At 49.9% G+C, this 21,081-nt stretch overlaps 3 protein-coding genes across 4 annotated transcripts in view; 1 reads left to right on the top strand and 2 right to left on the bottom strand.

Moving 5' to 3' along the window:
• Window positions 1-1,268: 1,268 nt before the first annotated feature.
• On the bottom strand, window positions 1,269-4,579 carry dscc1 (DNA replication and sister chromatid cohesion 1). Its single transcript, XM_086155969.1, has 9 exons — window positions 4,230-4,579; window positions 3,558-3,726; window positions 3,328-3,462; window positions 3,119-3,209; window positions 2,903-3,041; window positions 2,732-2,784; window positions 2,497-2,651; window positions 1,908-2,056; window positions 1,269-1,748 (listed from the first exon to the last, which is right to left on the bottom strand). The coding sequence occupies exons 1-9, from the start codon at window positions 4,397-4,399 to the stop codon at window positions 1,637-1,639; spliced, it is 1,173 nt and encodes a 390-aa protein (XP_086012095.1). The 5' UTR covers window positions 4,400-4,579; the 3' UTR covers window positions 1,269-1,636.
• A 230-nt stretch (window positions 4,580-4,809) lies between these two features.
• Window positions 4,810-17,445, top strand: mrpl13 (mitochondrial ribosomal protein L13). Its single transcript, XM_086155968.1, has 7 exons — window positions 4,810-4,912; window positions 5,783-5,906; window positions 7,463-7,556; window positions 8,008-8,068; window positions 10,451-10,537; window positions 13,906-14,027; window positions 16,830-17,445. The coding sequence occupies exons 1-7, from the start codon at window positions 4,886-4,888 to the stop codon at window positions 16,852-16,854; spliced, it is 540 nt and encodes a 179-aa protein (XP_086012094.1). The 5' UTR covers window positions 4,810-4,885; the 3' UTR covers window positions 16,855-17,445.
• The window catches only part of col14a1a (collagen, type XIV, alpha 1a), a 137,584-nt gene continuing 133,871 nt past the window's right edge, over window positions 17,369-21,081 (bottom strand). For both annotated transcript variants that reach the window (XM_086155966.1, XM_086155965.1), the window contains one exon: window positions 17,369-19,409. In XM_086155966.1, the coding sequence (XP_086012092.1) occupies window positions 19,381-19,409 (29 nt within the window). In that variant the 3' untranslated portion in view covers window positions 17,369-19,380. The remainder of the gene's footprint in view (window positions 19,410-21,081) is intronic.

Below are 21,081 nucleotides of genomic sequence, written 5' to 3'. Positions count from 1 at the left end.
TTTACCGTGACCTCTGCACACTTTGCTCGGCGTCGGCCGTGTAGCAACGTCGTAAATAAATGTCGGTTGACGCTCGACGCCGATGCTCATATGACTGAGCTCACTTCCACCTTCTTTGAACTTCAATACTTCACTGTTCCGATGATGAGGATGATGTCAAACTGACGTTCTCCAGTCGTGGAAAAGGGGAAGGAGGATAATAGAAATGAAGAAGGAGTGACGTTATGAAGGGATGGGAGATCAGATGAAAAAAAAAAGGAAGCGAGAAAAATTCTCCCGGTTGGTCAGTTTCAGAAGAAGTTACAGAAGAAGTGATTTTGCAGGGTTAACGCCTGAAGGTCAAGGCTCGTCAGCCGCCTGACTCGGACGAGACGCTTTCCGGAAAGACGTGCTTTGCTCACAGGTGTTTAAGCCGGAAACTGCATGTGTCCGCCTCTTCCTCAGCGGCTGATTCACGCGTACGTAGACAGTTGTGTTAGCACAGAACAACAGTCTGTGGATCTCTGAACACACACTGAGTCACGCAGCACAGCTGACCTGGTCACAATCAGGCAGACATTATCTAACAGGGATAAACACTGCGGGATCAGAGGTTTAGGTCAGAAAACTGGACTTTTAATGAATTATGACGATTATTAGAAGCCCAATATCTCCTGTGTTATGATCTCATATATATATATATATATATATATACATATATCTTCTTCTCCTTTTGGCTTTTTCCCTCTGGGGTTGGCAGAGCGAATGAACTTTCTCCATCTAACCCTATTCTCTGTACCCTCCTCTCTCACCAACTACCTTCATATCCTCTCTCACCACGACCATGAATCTTCTCTTTGGTCTTCCTCGAGACCTCCTGCCTGGCAGCTCCAACTCCAGCATCCGTCTAAACTGAATCCAATGAAATGTCATTGAATAATGATCTAATTATCAACGGGAGGTCTTTATCCCCTCCATCTTCATCTCTTCTCTCCACGCTTCCTACCTAAACCCCACATTCGAGAAAATACGCCCGAAAAAGAACATCTAGCTTTTTACTAATTTCACACATTAACCGGAGTGGTTGTAGGATTCAGGCCGTCAGCGTCAGCAGGCTTGGGAAAGAACAGGACCACAGGGGTTTTTTTCCATGACCGGACTATCAGTCAGTGCTGGTCCATGACGTGTTCGATCTTTGTCACACGTCTAACATCATCTTATTATAAATAAGACATCAACTGACAACTAAGTCATTGGTAAAATATAATTGGCTAATACTTTAGTTTCAAGAATACTTTATTAATCAAGAATAATGCTAAAAAAATACAATAACACCATCAAATACAAGAACTAGAAAAATTAGTTTTATTTATTTTAGATGACCTGACATCGTTGCAGTTTCTGTCACCGACACAGTTTATTGATGTATTTCAATAAACATCTGGTTACTGTGAATGTCCTTGTCTTCGGTAAGGAGGTTCTATCTACAGGTAGATGCCTCCACCTTCTGGGCTTCATGCAAACTGCACCTGAAACACCTTCAACGCTGTGAAAATCAGAAAATACTTTTGGGGAGTTGTAGTGAGCCAGAGGCTGTCATATATTTCTGACTAAAGAGCGGGTGGTGGGGAATATATACATATATGTATGTATGTCCTCAAGTAGCCACTGGCCTTCTGGAGTTGAAGACCTTGATGCCGTTTTGCATGGAAGATCGAGCGTATTTGGTCAGCAGGGCTCCGGTGGTCTGCTTCTCTCCACACAAGTCCCTGGAAAAGGAAGGCAGTGAGAGATGACAGCTTAAAAACCCACCACACTCACCGCTCACATGTCAGCCAGGCCAAGACGTATCTCCGTCTTCGACGCCTGATTCAGACGACGGCTGAAATGATATTTCGTTGAAATGTGACCACACGGCGCCACCCAACTGTATGTATGGCGTGATGTCCTCTTCTGTCCATTTCTCTCTGATGGTGAAGAGGTGGTTGAAGCGTTCCTGTGTGTCCTCTGGGAGATCTTCCACCCGCAGCAGGCAGATGGTCTCCGGGCGGGAGGTGCGGTCCACCAAGGCTACGCTCTGGAAGATTTACGACATTCTGAGTATCTTGAGGACCTCAAGAAAGGACCTCTGCTCCATGATGGAGCAGAGGTGGACAGCAGACAGCTCCGCAGCCGGCCGCAGCCAGCCGCAGCCAGCAGCGCAGACAGCCGCAGCCAGCCGCAGCCAGCCGCAGCCGGCCGCGCAGACAGCCAGCCGCTCCTCTGTTGTGATGCGATGCCACGGCAAAGACGAGGGATACGGTGACAAATATCATGGCTGCTTTTTCAAAGCGCTCCCGATTTATCGTTCTTGTCCATATTTACCGTTTCACGGAGGGTCGAGTCACAGATTTTAAAAGTCACGAGTGGGAGTGTCGAGCCTTGTTTGTTTTGCGGACTCAACTTTCAAATCGTTCCACTTATGACATCATGCGCGAAGCATACGGTGCGCGCGAATCCTCATAGCCAGATCCAGACCTTGAGTTGATCCAGGCTGGTGCTCATGCCGTCGGGGACGCTCTGCTGCCAGACCTCCTGGAACTCTCTGAGGTTGAACTTGACGGCGTTCTTCAGCAGCATCAGCGCCGTGGCCCGGCAAACTTTGTCCCCGTGGAGAGCGTAGTACACTTTGCCTGGCAAAGAGAGGAGCGCGGAGAAGCTTATGGAGCGTGAACTTGCATAGCGTGCAGGACGCTCTGGGCACTGCACGTACCGTTCTCGGTGAAACGCGTCCCGTAGCAGTTCAGACAGTGCCGGATCATCTCCCTGTGAACCAAGCACAGAGAGCGTGACGCCTCTCCACACTTGAAATCAGTCACCCAAGAGACGAACATAACCGTTTGGCTTCCCATCTTTTCCTTTCCCGATCGTGACACGGACTCACTTGGGCTCCAGGGGGGCCAGCTCTTCCAGGCTGCTTTCAAGGGGGACCTTGTTGAGAGACCAGGACTCGGAGTCCACCAGCTGGGTCACGTGACCGAGCAGCTTCATCTCGTAGTCGAAGTCCAGCACGCGCCAGTAGCCTGGAGAGAGGCCGTATTTATTAGAGCTGAACTCTCCGTCAACAACTCGCTTTCTTTCTATTCAATAGTGAGTTTACCTTCTATCTGACAGGCGTGGATGGTCTCTAAACAACTTTTTATCTCCTCCTCGCTGGCCTGGATCGTCTCCAGCAGATCCTGCATGGTGTACTAACGGGGAGACACAGTCAAATCCACTGCTACCATAATAACCGCACACTATAACAACACGCATGGTAAATTTTTTAACCGGCATTATGTGGGATGTGAGAGGGAGGACATGCTTTACCCTGTTCTGTGTGTTCTCCTCCTGCCCCGCCAAAGGAGGACCTTCGTAAGGATTCTCATTTAAAACCTTCATCAGCTTCTTCACCCTCGGGCGCTGCCTCCGCAGCTCCCAGTAGCTGTTACAGAACCCCCAAACCTGCGAAAGGGGACGAGGACGCGTGAGTATCACGGTAAACGGGCTGGCGTATTGAGCAAGCTGGCTGAGCGGAGGGGGACTGGATGGGGCCGCACCTGAGCGTGGGCCACGCGGGAGACGTCCGGACCGTCGGCCAGTTGGTCCGGGGTTTTACACCCGGGCAGGAACAGCAGCAGGTTGGACGTATCGGCGATTTTCAGGCCGTAGGTTTTGTCGTGACTACACAGCACGGCGCGCTCGTCCTCGTCCCCTCGGATCACAAGGCTGGCAGGGACACAACAAGAACTCGTCGTCATGGTGCTTCGCCTCAGGCAGGTCGGGTGGGTGGACTGGGATTAGAATAGTATCTGAATATACATTGCCACACAGTGCTTTTCATTATATTTTGAATTTGTTCATGTTTTAGGTTCCTCCATCCATGCCACTATATCATGACATATATAATAAATCTAAATATCTCCCAAAGAGAAAAGGCCCCTCTCAAAGGACTTTATTCGTCTCTATTTCACGCCCTCTTTGAATCCAGTGGCACAGAGAGCCTCAATGTTTACGTTTTTCTAAGATGACCATGGCCCCTGGCTCTCCCCTGGCTCACCCGATCGAGACGCCAACACAGGCTCTGCAACCTGTCTGACAAGGGATAGGAACACACACACACACACACACACACACACACACACACACACACACACACACACACACACACACACACACACACACACACACACACACACAGAGTCGTCGGGAGTAGGTAACAGATATCTGACCGTCGTCCCTCCTCGAGGTGTTTGCAAAGCGCGTCGTCCAGCTCCATGAGGCAGTAGTCCGCCGAGGAGACGCTCTCGCCGAAGCTCAGGCACTGGACGCTCCTCTGCAGGTCCTCCTCCTCCAGCTTGGCGACCTGCAGCGTCGCCCGTACCTCCTCCAAAGTCCTCATTTCTGGCGCAGGAAATCTCCGGACTGATCGGTAAGCTGTAAACTCGAACGGAGAACCGAATCAAACCGTCAGATATGTCTGTCCGCCTGGATTTGAAGCGGGTTATTTGAAGCTAGCTAGCTTCCAGGCGTCGGCGACCGGACCGTCAAGTTTCCCCGCGCTCGCTGTAGCGGAAGGAAGTCGGTGTGACGTCAAAATAAATCCGAGTAGAAACTAACGGCCCGAGCGACACCAATCTGACCAACACTCAAACAAGTACATTTCCAGTTAATTAAATTTCTAATATAGCATATGGTTTACACAATATAATGTGATAAATGTGGTACATTCAGCCGATTAGCCTTTTAAACGCTGTCAAAGAGAATGGCGGAACTAATAGTTTGTATCTTGTTTCGACCGAGTCGAAGATCTCAACGCACCGCCCTCACGTCGAGGTCTACGGCTGAGGGTCAACCGCTACGGGGATGTGTCTGTGTGGAATTTAAAATGTCAAGTTTCTCGAGAGCTGCACAGGTAATATTTGCACTGCATTTATATCTGCTTTTAAATGAACGTTCAATCTTTCCAACGCGGCTTCGCCTTGCCAGGTATCCACCGGAACTGGATGATGGCTTTGGCTAACGCTAACAAGCTAGCTGAGTGGATTGAGGAACTGAATTACCAACCTGTTCTAGAGGTGCTTCTTAAAAGAAGGGCACGACTCCGAAAGCTTCAACGCCTGCTTGTCTTCACCGAAATATTAGTGTTTTAATTTTGACTCGGTGCCGTAAAGCGTTTCAAAACATTGTATTTGAAATGTACGTGTAGGGTTGCGAACCTCCGGTGATAAATCTCCTAGTTGAAATTCAACACTAGAAATCCCCCTTGAGCTAACAGCTAAAGAGCCTTTCTCTAGTGTAAGGCTATGCATTTCGAGTGGTTTATTTAACAATTTGTTATGGAATCGCCGATATTAATGGTCTCCAACATATTTGGGGTGAAACAGTTTATGGTCCGGCCCCCCTAGAGCTGTAACAGGGGAGTTTACCAAGCCGGTGTGGCAAAGCATGGTAAAATCCTCAAATACTTGACTTGTTTGACTGATTTGAAAACAAGAACAACTATTTTCCGTCCTTTTATTATCTAATTTAGTACAACTTTATGCAATAAACTGGCTTCGAACTTAAGCGTAAACCTCACCAGCTTTCTTTCTCCTCTGCTGATTTTCACACTCATAATCTGTTGTTGCAAAAAGCAAATGTGGGGTTGTTGTTGTCAATTTGAGAGGATGAATACACAGTGAATTAGAATTATATTAACTCCTAGTTTTTGTACATAATTGGAAAACCAGTATCGCTGGGTATCACTGAACACGCTCTCACTGACTCGGCCTTGTCCTCTCAGCAATGGGCCACCTTCGCCCGGTCCTGGTTCCTCATCGATGCCCGGATGCAGCCTCCTGGGAAGATCGCAAGCATGTGCTCCGTTAGATTGCAAGGAAAACACAAACCCATCTACCACGCGCTGAGTAAGTAGCTTCAGAAAATGCTGACATTGCCTGACAAATGAGTAGTTATAACCTGAAGCAGCTAACCATCAACATATCCTGGAACGCCGAGCCAACACTAATGAAGGCCGTAATGTGAAGAAGCTGCCACACGATGTCAGTAAAAGCTCTATTTTACCATTTCACGCCAACGGCACACAAATGCCTTCTAGTTGGTGAGCATCCATAGTTTTTGCCACATTTGTCTCCAGCGGGATGGTGCTGCTCTCACTTTTATTAAAAGGCTTCTTTCTTTGAATTTGCTCTTCGACGTGATCGATTGAAAGGATCATCATTTCAAATGACCTCCGCTGGTAACCTTGGGCCAGTCAGGTCGCTCTTTTCCAGAAATACATTCCGTTTTCTTCTGGGCAGAGCAACACGCCCGGAGGCGTTTTTGAAAAGTTGATGTGGTGATATTTCAAAATGTCTTTTATCTGTGCTTCATCATTTCCTTGAGCACATATTAAGGCCAAGGCCCGTCTGCCTTTGCTGTCTCTCTCATTGTCATTATTTGCCAAATAGAACGAGTCAGGACTGTCTGAGGATGGTGCATTCCCTGAACTTAATTATAGCAGAAAAATGAGGCGAAACACAAAATACATCTTTTCATGTACAACACAAGGCCGCCCATCACAAAGCGGGATAAGTGGGTTAGTGAGGTCACTTCAGTGTCATGAAGGTGGTTCACTATTCTGTGGGACACGTTGCCATGGCAATTGATGGCACGGTTTCCAGTTTTCATGGAGCTGCCCCCCACCCCCCGTTGGCTGCAATTAATGTATAGTCACACTGTTGTTTCTGTCTGTTGTGTTTTGTCTGCATGGCAGAATCAGATCAAACCGCTCGCGTGTGGTGGCTTTTGAAGCGGCGCGATGTGCAAGTGATACATTGACTGTTTAGCGTTATGTTTTAAATGATCCCCCAACACAATCCCACAAAAAGCAAAATGTTTCACCGGCTCTCATTTGTCGTTCAGTTCTTATTGCAGATCGTTTTCCTTATTTCTTCATGCCGACTGTTCGCTCTGTGAAGAGCTCTGTCACTTTGATCTGAGCGCGCTCACAAGTGCACAGAGAGCACCTGCTTCTCTTAGCATGTCATTACTCTGCCTGTTTGCTTTGCTCTAACAGGATGTCTGAGAAGCATCTACGATTTGATGAAGTTGTTTTGCAAAGACGATGCGAGCTCCTGGTATCCGTCTTGCGTTGTGTGACACCCTTGTTCTTCTTTTTCGATTCAAATACAAAATAGAACCCATTCTTGGATGACCTTTCACACAATTTAGCAAATTCTAAGTCTGATTTTTTTCTTTTTTTCTCCAAACTTTTGGGTGAAAATGACGGCTCGGGTGGATTGTGTTACACTTGCCGGTCGAATACGATGGATGTGCATCACATCATCTGTTGTGATTCCTCGGGAGATATTGATGTGGACGTCAAATATACTTTTCTAAACCTTGTATAACATTTTTGTGCCATATTGCTGAGCGCCACTGCGACGTGTCCACTGACATCAAAGATGTCCCGTCTCTGCAGGCGATTGCGGTGACCACGTGGTGGTCATAAACAGCAAACACATCGCTTTCTCTGGGAACAAGTGGGAGCAGAAAGTCTACTCGTCGCACACAGGGTAAGAATATCACATCTTTCCAGTCAGAAGTGGAAAACCTGGAAGTGCAAAACCAAATGCAAAGGATTCCCGTCCAGCTTTCTAGCGGCAGGAGAGGGTTGAGGTGACGCAGTGTCTGTGCTTTATTTATATTCCTCTCTCATAAAAGACATTTGCAGTGATGGTATCCTGTGGCAAGGCTGAAGGCCAAGAACCTATATTTGTGGCTCGCGATGAATTCTTTAGCATCTGTTAATGTGTTGTTGCGCTCGCACACTCAGTTGTCTAAGCCAATGGTACTCTGACCGTGTACAAACACACCGAGATAAACTTGTTTCTTTTCCGGATGTGTTTCTTACCAAGCATCGGGGTCACATGTACATCTTCTGTGGCGGTGTACATCTGACAGATGTTCACGGGCGATAACCTTTGAAATGGTCAAAAATATGCTTTTTGTTTCTTTCACCCGAAGGTTTCCAGGTGGATTTAAACAAGTCACAGCCGCCCAGCTGCACCACAAAGACTCTAAAGCCGTAAGTAGATTTGTATTTTAAAGATGTCACTCTGAGGAATATCAGCAATATCAGCACTCACAGTGTTTAGTTCGAGCCACGTGCTTTGAGATAAATTTGCGTGCAGCAAAGGTGGCCTGCCAGTCCTCCTGTCCTCCCTTTCCATGCATGCTAATGTGAAGTGCAGGGCGCCGCGATGGATTTGTGCTGTGATGGCGGCGTGTCACTTTGCAGATAATTCCTGGGGGTTTTGTTGCGTTGCATATTCATGGTTGCTGCGTTATGGACTCTTGATTGTGTTAGAGAAAGTGTCGCGCCCGGCTTGACGGCTTTCGACACACTCGGTGATAATAGCATTCAGAGCTGGATTTGACCTAAATACGGCACTGACAAACCGCTGGCAGCGGCTCCTGCTGCAAAACTTTGACACAAGTGAGACAATAGCGTTGCAGATGTGGGGCTCATCTATTACATTTGCATTTTCTCCTGTGCTTTGGCCTTTTAGATTAAAAAAAAAAGGCAAAAACCCAAACATTAATATCAACTTTTTAACACCAGAACCCCAAAGTGTCTCATTCCGCTGACGGACAAAGCTACTTCTGAAGTTCGGGTTCAAGTGTAGTTCAGTCGAATGCGCAGCTGGCTGCCCATCAGCATTAGAAAATGAAGGAGAACAAAATATGTCAAAGAAGGAATGTCAGACCCCAAATACAGTATCATTAAAAACAGTGAAAGGTCCCAGAGTCACAGTCCTGCTGTAAACGTACATATGTGTGTGCCAACTCATTGTCATGCCACGCGTTCACTGACAATATTTCACTTAGGAATCAGCTCACTAATCACCTCATCAGCACCTCACTAATATACTCCCCACAAACACTTGAAAAAGTGTGCTTTGTTTACCTGGTGCGCGGCAGAGACTACGTCAGCCGAGTGCAGCCGACCAGCGGTGGATGGAGGCGGACTCCGTGTGCCGAACCTTGGGCCTCGTCGTCTTCTCTGTGGTCGTTCGTGGCACGAACCCGCAGAAGGAGCCGCCGCCAAGCTGATCACAGAACCTCCGAATTCTTCCCGTGGATGGGTTGAACTGCAGCCATTTTAAAAGATTTAAAATCCCTCAGTCAGGGAAAAGGGCAGGATTATTTTGGTGACGTGTCACGCTGGAGGCCAAATTCACATGTTAATACTGTCGTAGGGCCACATCACCCAGGCAAATCCTATAGTTCCACAAGCGGCTGACTAATCAATAACTCCATTTTTTGAATTCCATCTGGACGACAACAAATTTGCGTTTCCTGATTCCAGACCGGACGAGCGCAGCGTTGCTGCTCTCCTGCACAGGCGGCCACTGTGAAAACAAACAGGCCATGAAAGCACATATGAAAGAAGAACTTTGATACTTAAGCAGTGAAACAGGACCGCAACACCAGGCTTAAAGTTCAATAGATCATTTTCAGAACACACACAGTCGCAAAACTGTTCTCTGCGCAGATGATGGTGGAGAAACTCCCGACTCGGGCTGCGATCCAACGTCTCTCCTGTGGTAGCTGCTCTGGTCTCTCACCCGACCCGACTGAGAGACGGCAGAGCGCCGCTCCGATCAGCGGTCGTACTTTTCCTGAAACCATGTCCACTTAACGGCATCAAGCATATTTACTTGATGTTCAAGTAGCAACCGCTCACCGCGTTCAGGTTGAACCAGTGGGACGGAGATACAGGAATCAGGAGTGTGTGTGTGTGTGTGTGTGTGTGTGTGTGTGTGTGTGTGTGTGTGTGTGTGTGTGTGTGTGTGGGGGGGGGGGGGTGGGTGGGGTGGGGGGGGGGGGGATGAGATTGTTTGAGGTAAATGCTGCTCGGGCCTGGTTCTGCTGCTGTTGCTGTGCAGCCCCAGCGTAGTAGATGCTGTTCACGGTCTGCATGTGATCAGCGAGGTCTTGCAAGCGGTGCAGTTGAATACACCCCGCGGCAATTTAGTTCTAGTGACGTGGAAAGTGCCACGGGCAGGACGGAGAGCTGGTCTGCGCCGGGCTGGCTCCCACCCAGGCTCCCACCACAGGCGTGTGTCCTTATGGCGTTCGGTTGAAACGAGATTTAGCGGGTTGGCGAGAGAAGAGGGAGAAATTGAATTGGACACATGAGCGATTCGTCGGCGCCTCTGTCCAACGTCTCGAGCCAATACTTCTGGTCGCTAACTCGGTCCAGTAACTTTGTCCAAGCTGGAATCGTGCGACCGCACACATGCCGAGAAGCACCGGGAGTTTTTGGATGTAAATGTGTGAAAAGTGTTGGAAAAGGATTGGCGGGGACGTCGTCTTTTACTGACCTTGTTCCCTATTTTTTCATGATTAACAGAAAGTGAACTGACTGTACATCGACCTCTATAATTGCTCCTCTCCTCACCAGATCGTGAAATTAGCCGTGTACGGGATGCTGCCGAAGAATCTGCACCGGCGCACCATGATGCGGAGGCTTCACATCTTTCCCGAAGACGTAGGTGGAGCGTATCCGCTATCACTCACTGGCGTTGCAATCGGCCGGGCTAATCAAAGACAAATCCATTATCCTGTATGACTTGGCAGACTGAGGCCGCGTAGAATGAGTCAGATTTAATCTGGTTTCATAAGATGCGTCTCGGTCATGCTTTATGACTCCTTCAAAAGGTGGTTTCAATTAACGGGGGAATAAATTGTGTCTTTTGCTCCGCTGGGCCGGATCAGTCAAAGACAACATGGCCAACGTCTTTTGAAAGAGATGCTCAATATCCCGTCTCTGTATTTGCATATTCCAGCCGATTTACGTGCGCGTGCTGTTTTTCACCGTAGCTTCTGCACAAACGCATCTGCTTCATAAACGGCACCGTCCTCACTGGAACAGGACCATCAATCACACTCTGTCCGCTAACAGCGTTACAGTTGTCTCTCACGGTAACGAATCTCAACTGTCTCCACTGACGTGTCTGCCGTTTTGATTCATTCATTCAGTCATCGTCCCAGGGGTGCGGCAGCCTGTCCCCGCAGTGATTGGGCGAAAGCAGGGGGTCTCCCTGGACCAGCTGATCGGAGGGCTACATTTGAAGACAAACAAACATTCACCCTCTCGTTCAGACGTCGTAGAGAGACGTACGGCCATTCACTCACACGTGGACGTCGTGCATGCGTTTGGACCGTGGGAGGAACCCGGGGAACCTGAAGCGAGCCCACGCACACCGGGAGAACATGGACTCCTCACAGATAGTCGGACTCCAACCAGGGACCTTCTTGTTGTGCCGTGGAAGTTGTAACCGCCGCGTTGGCCGGCCAATTAAATCACCGCCCATTAATATAGTAATTTACTAATTATATTATACACTAATATATAATTAGCTTTCCACTTCTCTGCTCTCATCGGGGACTGTTCCAACCTGATAAATGGCCGTTCCAACCCCTAACCTCCCCGCTCGACCCTGAACAGCAGCCGGACGCAGTCGGCCGGAGAACATTTCGGCAACCGGAGGTTTGAGTCGGACCTCGCTGCTCCAAAACACACAGAACAAAAGCAAAGATTGGACCTGTGCGCTAGTCAGACGCAGCCCTCTGAATGCTAATGTTGCTACATGTCTGCAGGATGCTGATATCCTCTATCAGTGCTGTGGCATTCACCGTGCCCCTCCCCCCTCCGCTGCTCTAAAACAAATCAATGTTCCAATGGATCCTGCGCTAATGTGCTAATAATTTTTTAAGATATTACATTTATTTTTCTCCTCCCGCTAAAATTGAACAGATGTGCCTTCTCTAGAATCAATAACAGGCTTTTTCAGCCTGCGGACCGATTCCGTGACAAGTTCTGACGTGACATTTCTGGGATCGATCCTTGAGTGTGTGCCGCTCACGTGGAGGACGAGCGGCCGCACGTCTTGGCGGCGAGGCGGCAGTGCCGGGCTGGCGGCGACGCCAGCACAGAGGTGACGCGTCTCATTAGAGGGAGATGATTGTGCGCAGCCGAGGTCCCTCAGGTGTTCATTGCCAGCCATCTTCTGAACAGCGAAGATGTCGGTGAACGCAGCGCCGATGAGTCATCAGAAGTTTAAATGGCGGCATGGATATCTCACTTCCCGGCAAGAGGAAGCACGGGGTCTACAACTGTCCTGCGTGTTACATATTGCTTTACAAATGCACGCACGCTCGTGCACATGCACGTTGTTTTGCAAATTGGCCACAGGGATTTTTAAAATCGTTGTAAGGAAAATTCATTGATTCAATGAAGTCTGTACCGTTCATCCTGCACTCTGGGTGGCGGGAGTGCGGGAGCCTATCCCAGCTGCCACTGGTGGAGAGGCAGGTTCACCCTGGATCCGTCACAGGGCCACTCAGAGAGATGTTCAGCCTCCCATTCACACACACAGACATACAACCATTCACCCTCTCATTCACACCTCTGGACTATTTAGGCCTCCAAGAAAATGGTCTAAGAGACATGGTCCTATGACTAATACCTATGTAATATCATTATCAAAAAGACTGGGTAATTTCAAAATGTTGTTTATGTCAGTCAGCAGAAGTCAGCATTTGTGAACAGCAGTATGGCTTCATGCCTAGAAAGAGTACTACAGATGCAGTATTTGTGTTGAGAATGCTAATAGAAAAGTACAGAGAAGGTCAGAGGGAGCTGCATTGTGTTTTTGTAGACCTAGAAAAAGCATATGACAGGGTGCCAAGAGAGGAGCTCTGGTATTGTATGAGGAAGTCTGGAGTGGCAGAGAAGTATGTTAGACTGGTGCAGGACATGTATGCTCACTGTGAGACACTGGTAAGGTGTGCTGTAGGGGTAACAGAGAAGTTCAAGGTGGAGGTGGGACTCCATCAGGGATCAGCTCTGAGCCCCTTCTTGTTCGCAATGGTGATAGACAGGCTGACAGATGAGGTTAGACAGGAATCCCCATGGACCATGATGTTTGCGGATGACATTGTGATCTGTAGTGAGAGCAGACAACAGGTAGAGGAACATCTAGAGAGGTGGAGGTATGCTCTGGAAAGAAGAGGAATGAAAGTTAGTCGCAGCAAGACAGAATATATGTGTGTGAACGAGAGGAACTCAGGTGGAGCGGTGAGGCTACAGGGAGTGGAGATCAAGAAGCTGGAGGATTTCAGGTACTTAGGGTCAACAGTCCAGAGCGTAGGAGAGTGTGGAAAAGAGGTGAAGAGACGGGTCCAAGCACGTTGGAATGGGTTGAGAAAAGTGTCCGGGGTACCAAGAGTTAGAGGACTTTCAACCAGAATGAGAGGGAAGGTGGAGGAGACACTGGTGAGACCAGAGATGATGTTTGGAACACAAGCAGTGACAATGACCAAAAGACAGGAGGCAGAACTAGAGGTTGCAGAGATGAAGATGTTGAGGTTCTCTTTGGGAGTGACCAGGATGGAGAGGATCAGGAATGAGTCTATCAGAGGAACAGCACATGTTAGATGTTTTGGAGAGAAGGTCAGAGAAGCCAGACTGAGATGGTTGGGTCATGGACAGAGGAGGGATAGAGAATATATTGGTAGAAGGATCCTGGAATTGGAGCTGCCAGGCAAGAGGTCTGGAGGAAGACCAAAGAGAGGATTTATGGACGTCGTGAGAGAAGATATGAAGGTAGTTGGTGTGAGAGAGGAGGATCCAGAGAATAGGGTTAGATGGAGAAGGTATATTCACTGTGGCGACACCTGAAGGGAAAAAGCCGAAAGAAGAAGAAGTTTATGTCAGTCACCCATTATCTCCTCCACCCATCCATCTGAGGAGCTCGTCCAGCTCCTCCTCCGGTAACCCCGTAAACTCAGCCCCCGTTATAGTGGATGGTCTCCTCCCAAGTCCTCAGCTCTTCTCCTCCCTCCTCACCTCAGGAGCTGCCCGACGACATCCGAGCCAACCTGACGGAGGAGCTGCCGCAGCCGCGGGTCGTCCCCAGGAAGCTGAGCGAGTACAGTCAGGAGGAGCTGGACGCCTTCCCCCGCCTGTGGACGCCGTATGTTCCCGACGCAACCTGAACGCACCGCGCAGTGTTCGGCGCTTTATCTGTACGACCACGCAGAGCGAAGGCCCAGGACGGATACACAGAGAGACCTAGATGCTATTGAAAAGCAAGATTAAAAATAAAAACAGTTAACATAATTAAAGTTAAACGGCAAAGATAATACACACATTAAATAGTGCCATAGAAGCTGTGAGTACTGCAGTAAAATTAATAGTTAAGGCCATTTAAGGGACTTTAAGGGAAATCAAAATATGTAAAAACCCAATTGAATAGAGGACGTTTTTAAAAATACGACAGCGTTTCTCTCAGATCCCTGGCAGGCCGAGCAGGCACAGTGTGTGTCCCCTCCTCCCAGCCTGGTGGGAACAACATGGACGTGTGTGTGTGTGTGTGTGTGTGTGTGTGTGTGTGTGTGTGTGTGTGTGTGTGTGTGTGTGTGTGTGTGTGTGTGTCTGTGTGTCTGTGTGTCTGTCTGTCTGTCTGTCTGTCTGTCTGTCTGTCTTTCTTTCTTTCTTTCTTTCTTTCTTTCTTTCTGGTTCATAAACTGCGAGCAGTTCTGAGAGGCGGTCTGGTTCAAGGCCATTCCACGCGGCATTTTACAAGGAAGGGGAGGAATTTCAAAATCAATACTGAGCCGTGTTGGTGGGCTTAAAAACGGAGCGCTGCAGCGAACGGATGTCCTGACGCGACGCGTTTTCAGGGTGGATGGGGAGGCGATGCGGTGAGGAGGTTTGGCCCACGGGGGTCCTGGCCCGGGTTTTCTCCCGAGGCGTCTGAAGAGCTCACACAGGAGCCCGAGGTCCACCTTCACGTCCGCCGGGGCTCCAACTTTCAAACATCTTGACATCAAAGGGCTTGTGATTTTTGCTCGTGTTTCCGGTTTAGAAATCAGGTCAGTCCCTCTTTTCCAAAGCGGCGAGGCAAATTTAAGAAAAGAGCAGCGCCTCGTCACTTAAGGATCTGCAGGAAATCATCTGAAAATAAGGCGAGGCTTCGATTCACAATCAGCCCTTAAAGATCCGGGAAATGTGCGATTAGGACGCCGTTGTCGGGGATTTAACATCTTTTTTCGGAAATGTTGCTCAGGACACTCATTTATATCCTCGCGTCGCCCGGCCCCGCAATTTAACCCCATTATTTCCTCTGTGGGAGCTAACTCCGCTAACTGCCGTGGTCCTCCTGTACCGGCCAGTGCACCACGCGGCGCCCCGTCGCCCCGTTAGCTGCCCGAAGCTTGCAGAACATGTTGAAATCCTACTCATGCTGTGAACAGCCAACACGGCCCTCAGAACAATTGTTATATTTGTATTGGTCTTCAAGGGGGGAGGCGTTCATAAAAAAGCAAGACATGGTCATATTATCAAACGGTGTGGTTTGAATTGGAAGTTGAGTTAATTAGTGTAGTTTATTGTTGTTTATTGTGTAGTCCATCTCAGGCATCGTTGTCGTGTCTGGATCTCTGCACCGGTACCGACCCTCCAGCAGGGGGCACTGCTGAGTCACGCACCCGTCAGGTGCTGGACGGCCTCCTCTGAGAGAACCGGAGGTTCTCCTCGCTGACGTCGGAGGAGAGGCTCCGTCGTGAAGCGGCGCCTCTCTTCTTCATGCTGATGAGGAGCCGCACTGAGGGGCTGAGAAGGTCCAGGCTGGGGGGCGGACAGGAACTGGAACAGGAAGCAGCAGTTCTTTGACTCACTTAACCTGCCAGTGCATGTAGACTGAGTGATTGTCGGCGACACGGCTCGGAGAAAGCAAAGACGGGGCGTTCGGGCGTCGCACCGACGTCGGTGAAATTCCAGTCCTACAGTCCTCAGTGATATTTAAGTCGATTGTTGTCACTTCCTGTTTCTGCAAACAGTCGACACATGGAGACTCCCGCCGTCCTCTCGGCCACCGAAGCCCGAATCCGGCCCAGCGGCCCGGAACCTTGAACCTGGAGGTTTCATAACACCTCCGGATGATGGCGAGATGGGATCCAGAAAGACTTGCCGTGTGTGTGTGTGTGTGTGTGTGTGTGTGTGTGTGTGTGTGTGTGTGTGTGTGTGTGTGTGTGTGTGTGTGTGTGTGTGTGTGTGTGTGTGTGTGTGTGTGTGTGTGTGTGTGTGTATGAAGTTGGCCACTGCTGTCAGAGTGTGCGGTGATAAATGAGCCACTTCTTATTGTTTACTGGTCCAATCTTCGGCCAATCAGCACATCTGCTCGCGCCTGTCGCTGCGCGGCCGGCCAAGGTCAGGCGCATCTCGCTTTATTTACGAGAGCCTCGTTAATATTCACACACGTACTTCCTTATTCATTTTTACTGGTTGTGCATCTGTGTGTGTGAGTGTGTGTGTCAGGAGACATAGGGTTAGGGGCACAGAGAGCGATTTCAATCGTTACCCTTTATTAAAGTTCGTTAATATTCTCCCAGAAACCTTGTAGCTGAGGCTCAGGGTTATTACTGGATGCACACACACACACACACACCCACGTGTTCAGGCAGAAATCCAACAACGTAAACACACTGCTCTTGTTGATAGCGAAGCTGTTGCGCTTGATAGTAACATTTTTTTCTGAGTGTGTATCTGCTGATAACATCTGCCAGCTGCAATCTCTGCTGGAATTAGAGGGAGCGGCGCGGGAGAGGGCGCTGCGTTCGGGGTTCATTTTCGAAAAGCGCGCCGGGGCTGATGATAAGATCGGTCTGGCTGTTTTTCCCCCGCCCGTCGCTTTCCCCTCGTGTTTTTCCTTGTAATCTGCCTCCTCCACCTCACACACACACACACACACACACAAATGTGTTTTTTTCCACAGACCCGAGGACTACAAGATGAAATGAGACCCGGCCCGCCCTGCCCTCCATCAGTGCCACGCAGGCGGCGAAGGCGGTCCCATCCAAGCGTCACAGACCTCGCTCTCTGCAGGATATCCCCTGGATTCACTTTTCTTTTATATCCCCAACTTGTCTCTGTTTCTTGGGTGTAGTTTGGAACGTGCGGCAGCCAGATGTCCAAGAGTGCAGCACAAAATCTGGATTCCTGTTTTCTGACAGACACGAGCAATCACACGTCCCGGCGATCCGCCTTCCCGTTGGCCGTGACGGCGGCTGCCGCCCGGGGGAAGCGAGCTCCGCCGGTTTGTGAAGGGAGCCGTGGTGCGGTCACATCCCTTTTGGGTCGAAACCAGTTCTCACGTAACCATGACGACACACAAACCACCCCTCGTAAAACGAACCTTGCGCCCGCGTCGATTCCCATCGACCGACTCCCGTCTTTTTTGCACGTGTGTCAAACGGCCGCCTTGTCATGAATGTTTGCTGTCGATGCTCAACAAATGACCAACGGCACCATTTGCCATCTCATTACAGATTTATTGGTTAGAAAAGCAAACAAAAATGGAAAATAAATAAAGTCCTGTACTGCTGAAAATAGACCCAGGATGTTTTTTGCGCATTTTCCAACACTTTTGTTATCCGGTGCAGAAACAGGCGGCGCTCAGACTCGCGGTTCGGTGATGGATTCACCGGAGGAGACCCTTTTCACCGACGACTCCGACCCCAGAGGTCAGAGGCCGACCTGCGAGCCGCCGGCTTCCAGGCCGAGACGACGCGGGACGCAAAATGAACGCGGAGACGCACGGACCCGTTGGGCTTCGACGTGACCGGGTCGAGGCGGTCGAGACCCGGGACACGGAAACACCGCTGGACAGACGAAAACGGCGGAGCGCGCCGAATAAAAATATAATTCAAGCGTTAATACGTTTTGAGGCTCTTCCACAGTGTTATGGTAACAATGGAGGGCGGGGGAGGTTCAGCCGAAGACGAGCAAACAACACAATACTGAACGGGGGAATAACTTTCAAAAAAAAAAATGGACCCAAACCAAAAAGCATGAGCGTGTAAGAGACGAGTCTGATCGTTTATAAAAAGCTGCCTGTACAAACAGAACCAGCGCGCCGGCCGCCGTCCACAAGCTACTCGCGGATAAACGGAGACGGCCGGGTCAGCGGGAGACCTGCGGCGTCACACGGGAGGAGGGGTTTCTTCCTCACGCCGGGCGGCGCCGAACACGGATCAGGCACTTCTCGGACCCCCCGCGTGGAGGCGCCGTCCCCTATTTACACGGGAGACACGGGGAGGCCCAGAGTTTCTGTTTGGACCACGTCAGTGTCTGACATGTCTATCTGTGTGTGTGTGTGTGTGTGTGTGTTGCGTGCGTGGCTCGAGCACTTGAGGTGAGTCCGGCCTTCCTCGCTAGTCCTCGCTCTCCTCGGTCACGTCGCGGGAGAATCTCCTGATGACGCCCGGGGACCTCAGCTCCACGTCTTCCGAGTCCGAGTGGTAATGGTGGCGGCCGCGGTGGTAGTGCTGCGAGGGGTAACCACGGCGATGGGGGGCCACGTCTTCCTCGTCCTCGTCTTGGCCTCCGCGGTCGCCGTGAGCCACGGCGGCGGGGTGGTGGGGCTGGTAGCCGGCGTGAGGCAGAGGCTGGACTGGGGTGGTGGGGATAGGGTCACACCAGGGTCACTAACATCGAATCACACAACGGGAGCGCCGCCGCCGCCGCCGCCGCCGCCGCCACCGCCACCGGCGCCGGTCAGGAGACGTTCATCGAAAGGAAAAGCGGGAAAGCGGAGGCATGCAGAGACCGGCGCGGGGAAAAGCTCCGAAATCTTAACCGGAATCTTGAAAACGGGTTAGAAGTGATGAGAAAGACAAAAAGCAAACAAATCAAAAAAACAGGTCATTATGGCACAAATGAAAAGACCCCCATCTGGGTCAGAGCTCTTTTTTTTTTCTTCTTTCTTTCAGCCGAGCGTCTGCAAACACGCGGGGCGTTCCAGCGTTCAGCCATCAAAGCACTTCTTTACCAGCCGGCTGATTATTCAGGCTTTGAAAAATGAGATTAGCGTTAGAGATTAAGAGCCGGGACGCGGACGGGGCTGAGTCAGAGGGATCGGACATCTTTTTTTCTTTTTTCTTTTGGGGACACACACACACACGCAATGGGAAGCAAAATCCCGTTTTTGTCTTTGGGATTGTCAGATGACGGCGGCGTCAGATTAACGAGCCGCATCGATCGTCCATTGTCCGTTGATCCCATCTATTTTTACCACTTAAAGCCAGCGGGCGGCTCGGCGGCGTTTCAGAAAAATCCCTCGGAAAATGTAACGCGGCGGGAAAAAAGTTCTTCCTTCAAGGCTCAAAGATGCTGCTGCAGGGGTCGGAGGTCAAACGGCCGGGTCGGCGGCGACCCTTCGTCCCAGGGAAGATGGACGCGGCGAGGATCTCGTCTCCTACGATCGGAGTCTTATGTACACGGCGCAGAGGCGGAGGAGGGGAGGAGGACGCCTCGGAGGAGCCTCCTCAGTAATCATTCCCATAGTCCTGTTGAACTTCAGCCACAAGGAGCAGGCGGGGAGGAGGAGAGGAGGAAGAAGAGAAGCAAGGATAGAAATATAGAAATGCAACGTCACATCAGGAGGAAAAACCACAACCAAACAGCAGACACTTTCCCAGCTGCTCATCGCCAGGATTAGAAGGTACAAACAGTCCTCTTTGGAAAGTGGGTCTTATTTACACACACGCGCACACACACACACACACACACACACACACACACGCACACACACACACCCTTTGTCATTGGCAAATAAGGCGTTCCCACACTTCCTCGCAAGAGAAGCTGAAACGTCCGCTGGATCTTTATTTTGCTTTTGGCCCAAAATAAAGATCTGAAAGTGACAAACGGCCGCAGGAGTGGAGCGGCGGGAAGAGACGGCTTTGGGTTTGACGTCAAAGCGCTTTTTAATGGATGTGATTTGAGCGTCTCGGCGTCCCGCCGTCCTCGTCCCGCTCGTGGGTCGGCAGAGCTCGGACGGCGAAGCACCTGCAGTTTCCGCTCTTTTCCTTTTCTTCCGTCATTAAGTTCAAATATAAAAACACGGTCGAGGAAACCGTTTGCTGTCGTTTCATCCGATTGAACATCAGTTATCAGTTAAAACTAGCGATGATCTGATGTTTGGAAGGACCGATGCGACCGAAGCCCACGATGAATTTAAAATGAAAAACAAAACGCACATTTGAACTGGAGAGGGTTTTTTTTACTCCAAGTTTTTTTTTTTCATTTTTGATTATTTTTTTTTTTTGTCTGTGATTTTCAGGGAAATTTCAGGCGAGGTATCGGGTGAACCTCCAGCAGGCCTTTCTGTGAACCGGTGAACAGTTGTGTGTGTGTGTGTGTGTGTGTGTGTGTGTGTGTGTGTGTGTGTGTGTGTGTGTGTTACATCACAGTTGCCCATCGCTGCACGCGGCCCTGTGATTGACAGCTGGGATTGGCTCTGACTATCTGACTACAGGATAAACCCGTAGAAACCTGCAGAATTTATGATGTGTAAACAAACATTGTGAAGGAATGACTTCTTAAACTGCTCGATTTTTAATTTTACCGAATGATCTGGTTTCCACCTATTTTTCTGACGGTTGTTATGGGTACAGATATTTCCTATTTCTTGTATAAATGGTGCGGTTTATTTCACGTCTCCCTTCACGTCTGCTCTCTTGTGTTTAAGGCGGCGCTGCTTGTTTTTGTCCCTGGTGAACGACACTAAGTAGAGTTGATGAATGCACGCTTGTAGCGTCAGCGCCGGCGCCGCAGGAGGCGATCCTTGCTTTACAGACTCCGCCTCTAAGAAACTCTAACGTGAGACATGCCGGCTGAGTCACGATGACATCTGAGAATCGCGCTGGCCAGGAGACTGAAAGAAACAACAGAGAGCAGAAATCCGAACTCTCCGTTTTAAAGTCACAAAGCCAAAACGAAGTTTAGGCCAGAATAAGAGGAAGCTTCCGTGGACGGCCGGGTTTTACTGGAAGTGCTTTTCTCCGGCAGCGCGGTTCAACCCTCCGAGGATCCGGGGCTTTAGACGAGGCCGAAGGCCACCAAATCATTCTGACCGGAATCAGTTTATATGAAATAACCGCGGCCTGATGGATGAAGTCACGTCTCCTCCGTCGGTGGATTCGTCAGCGGCGGCCGGAGGAGCGTGGCGTTCCCTGCCGAGCCCG

This window comes from Fistularia commersonii, chromosome 11 (genome assembly GCF_037954325.1).
Source record: "Fistularia commersonii isolate RoL2024-O1a breed Wild chromosome 11, RoL_Fcom_v1.0, whole genome shotgun sequence".
Classification (NCBI taxonomy): domain Eukaryota; kingdom Metazoa; phylum Chordata; class Actinopteri; order Syngnathiformes; family Fistulariidae; genus Fistularia; species Fistularia commersonii.
The sequence above is the reverse complement of the archived record's forward strand: the minus strand, read 5'-3'. Positions and strand labels throughout refer to the sequence as shown.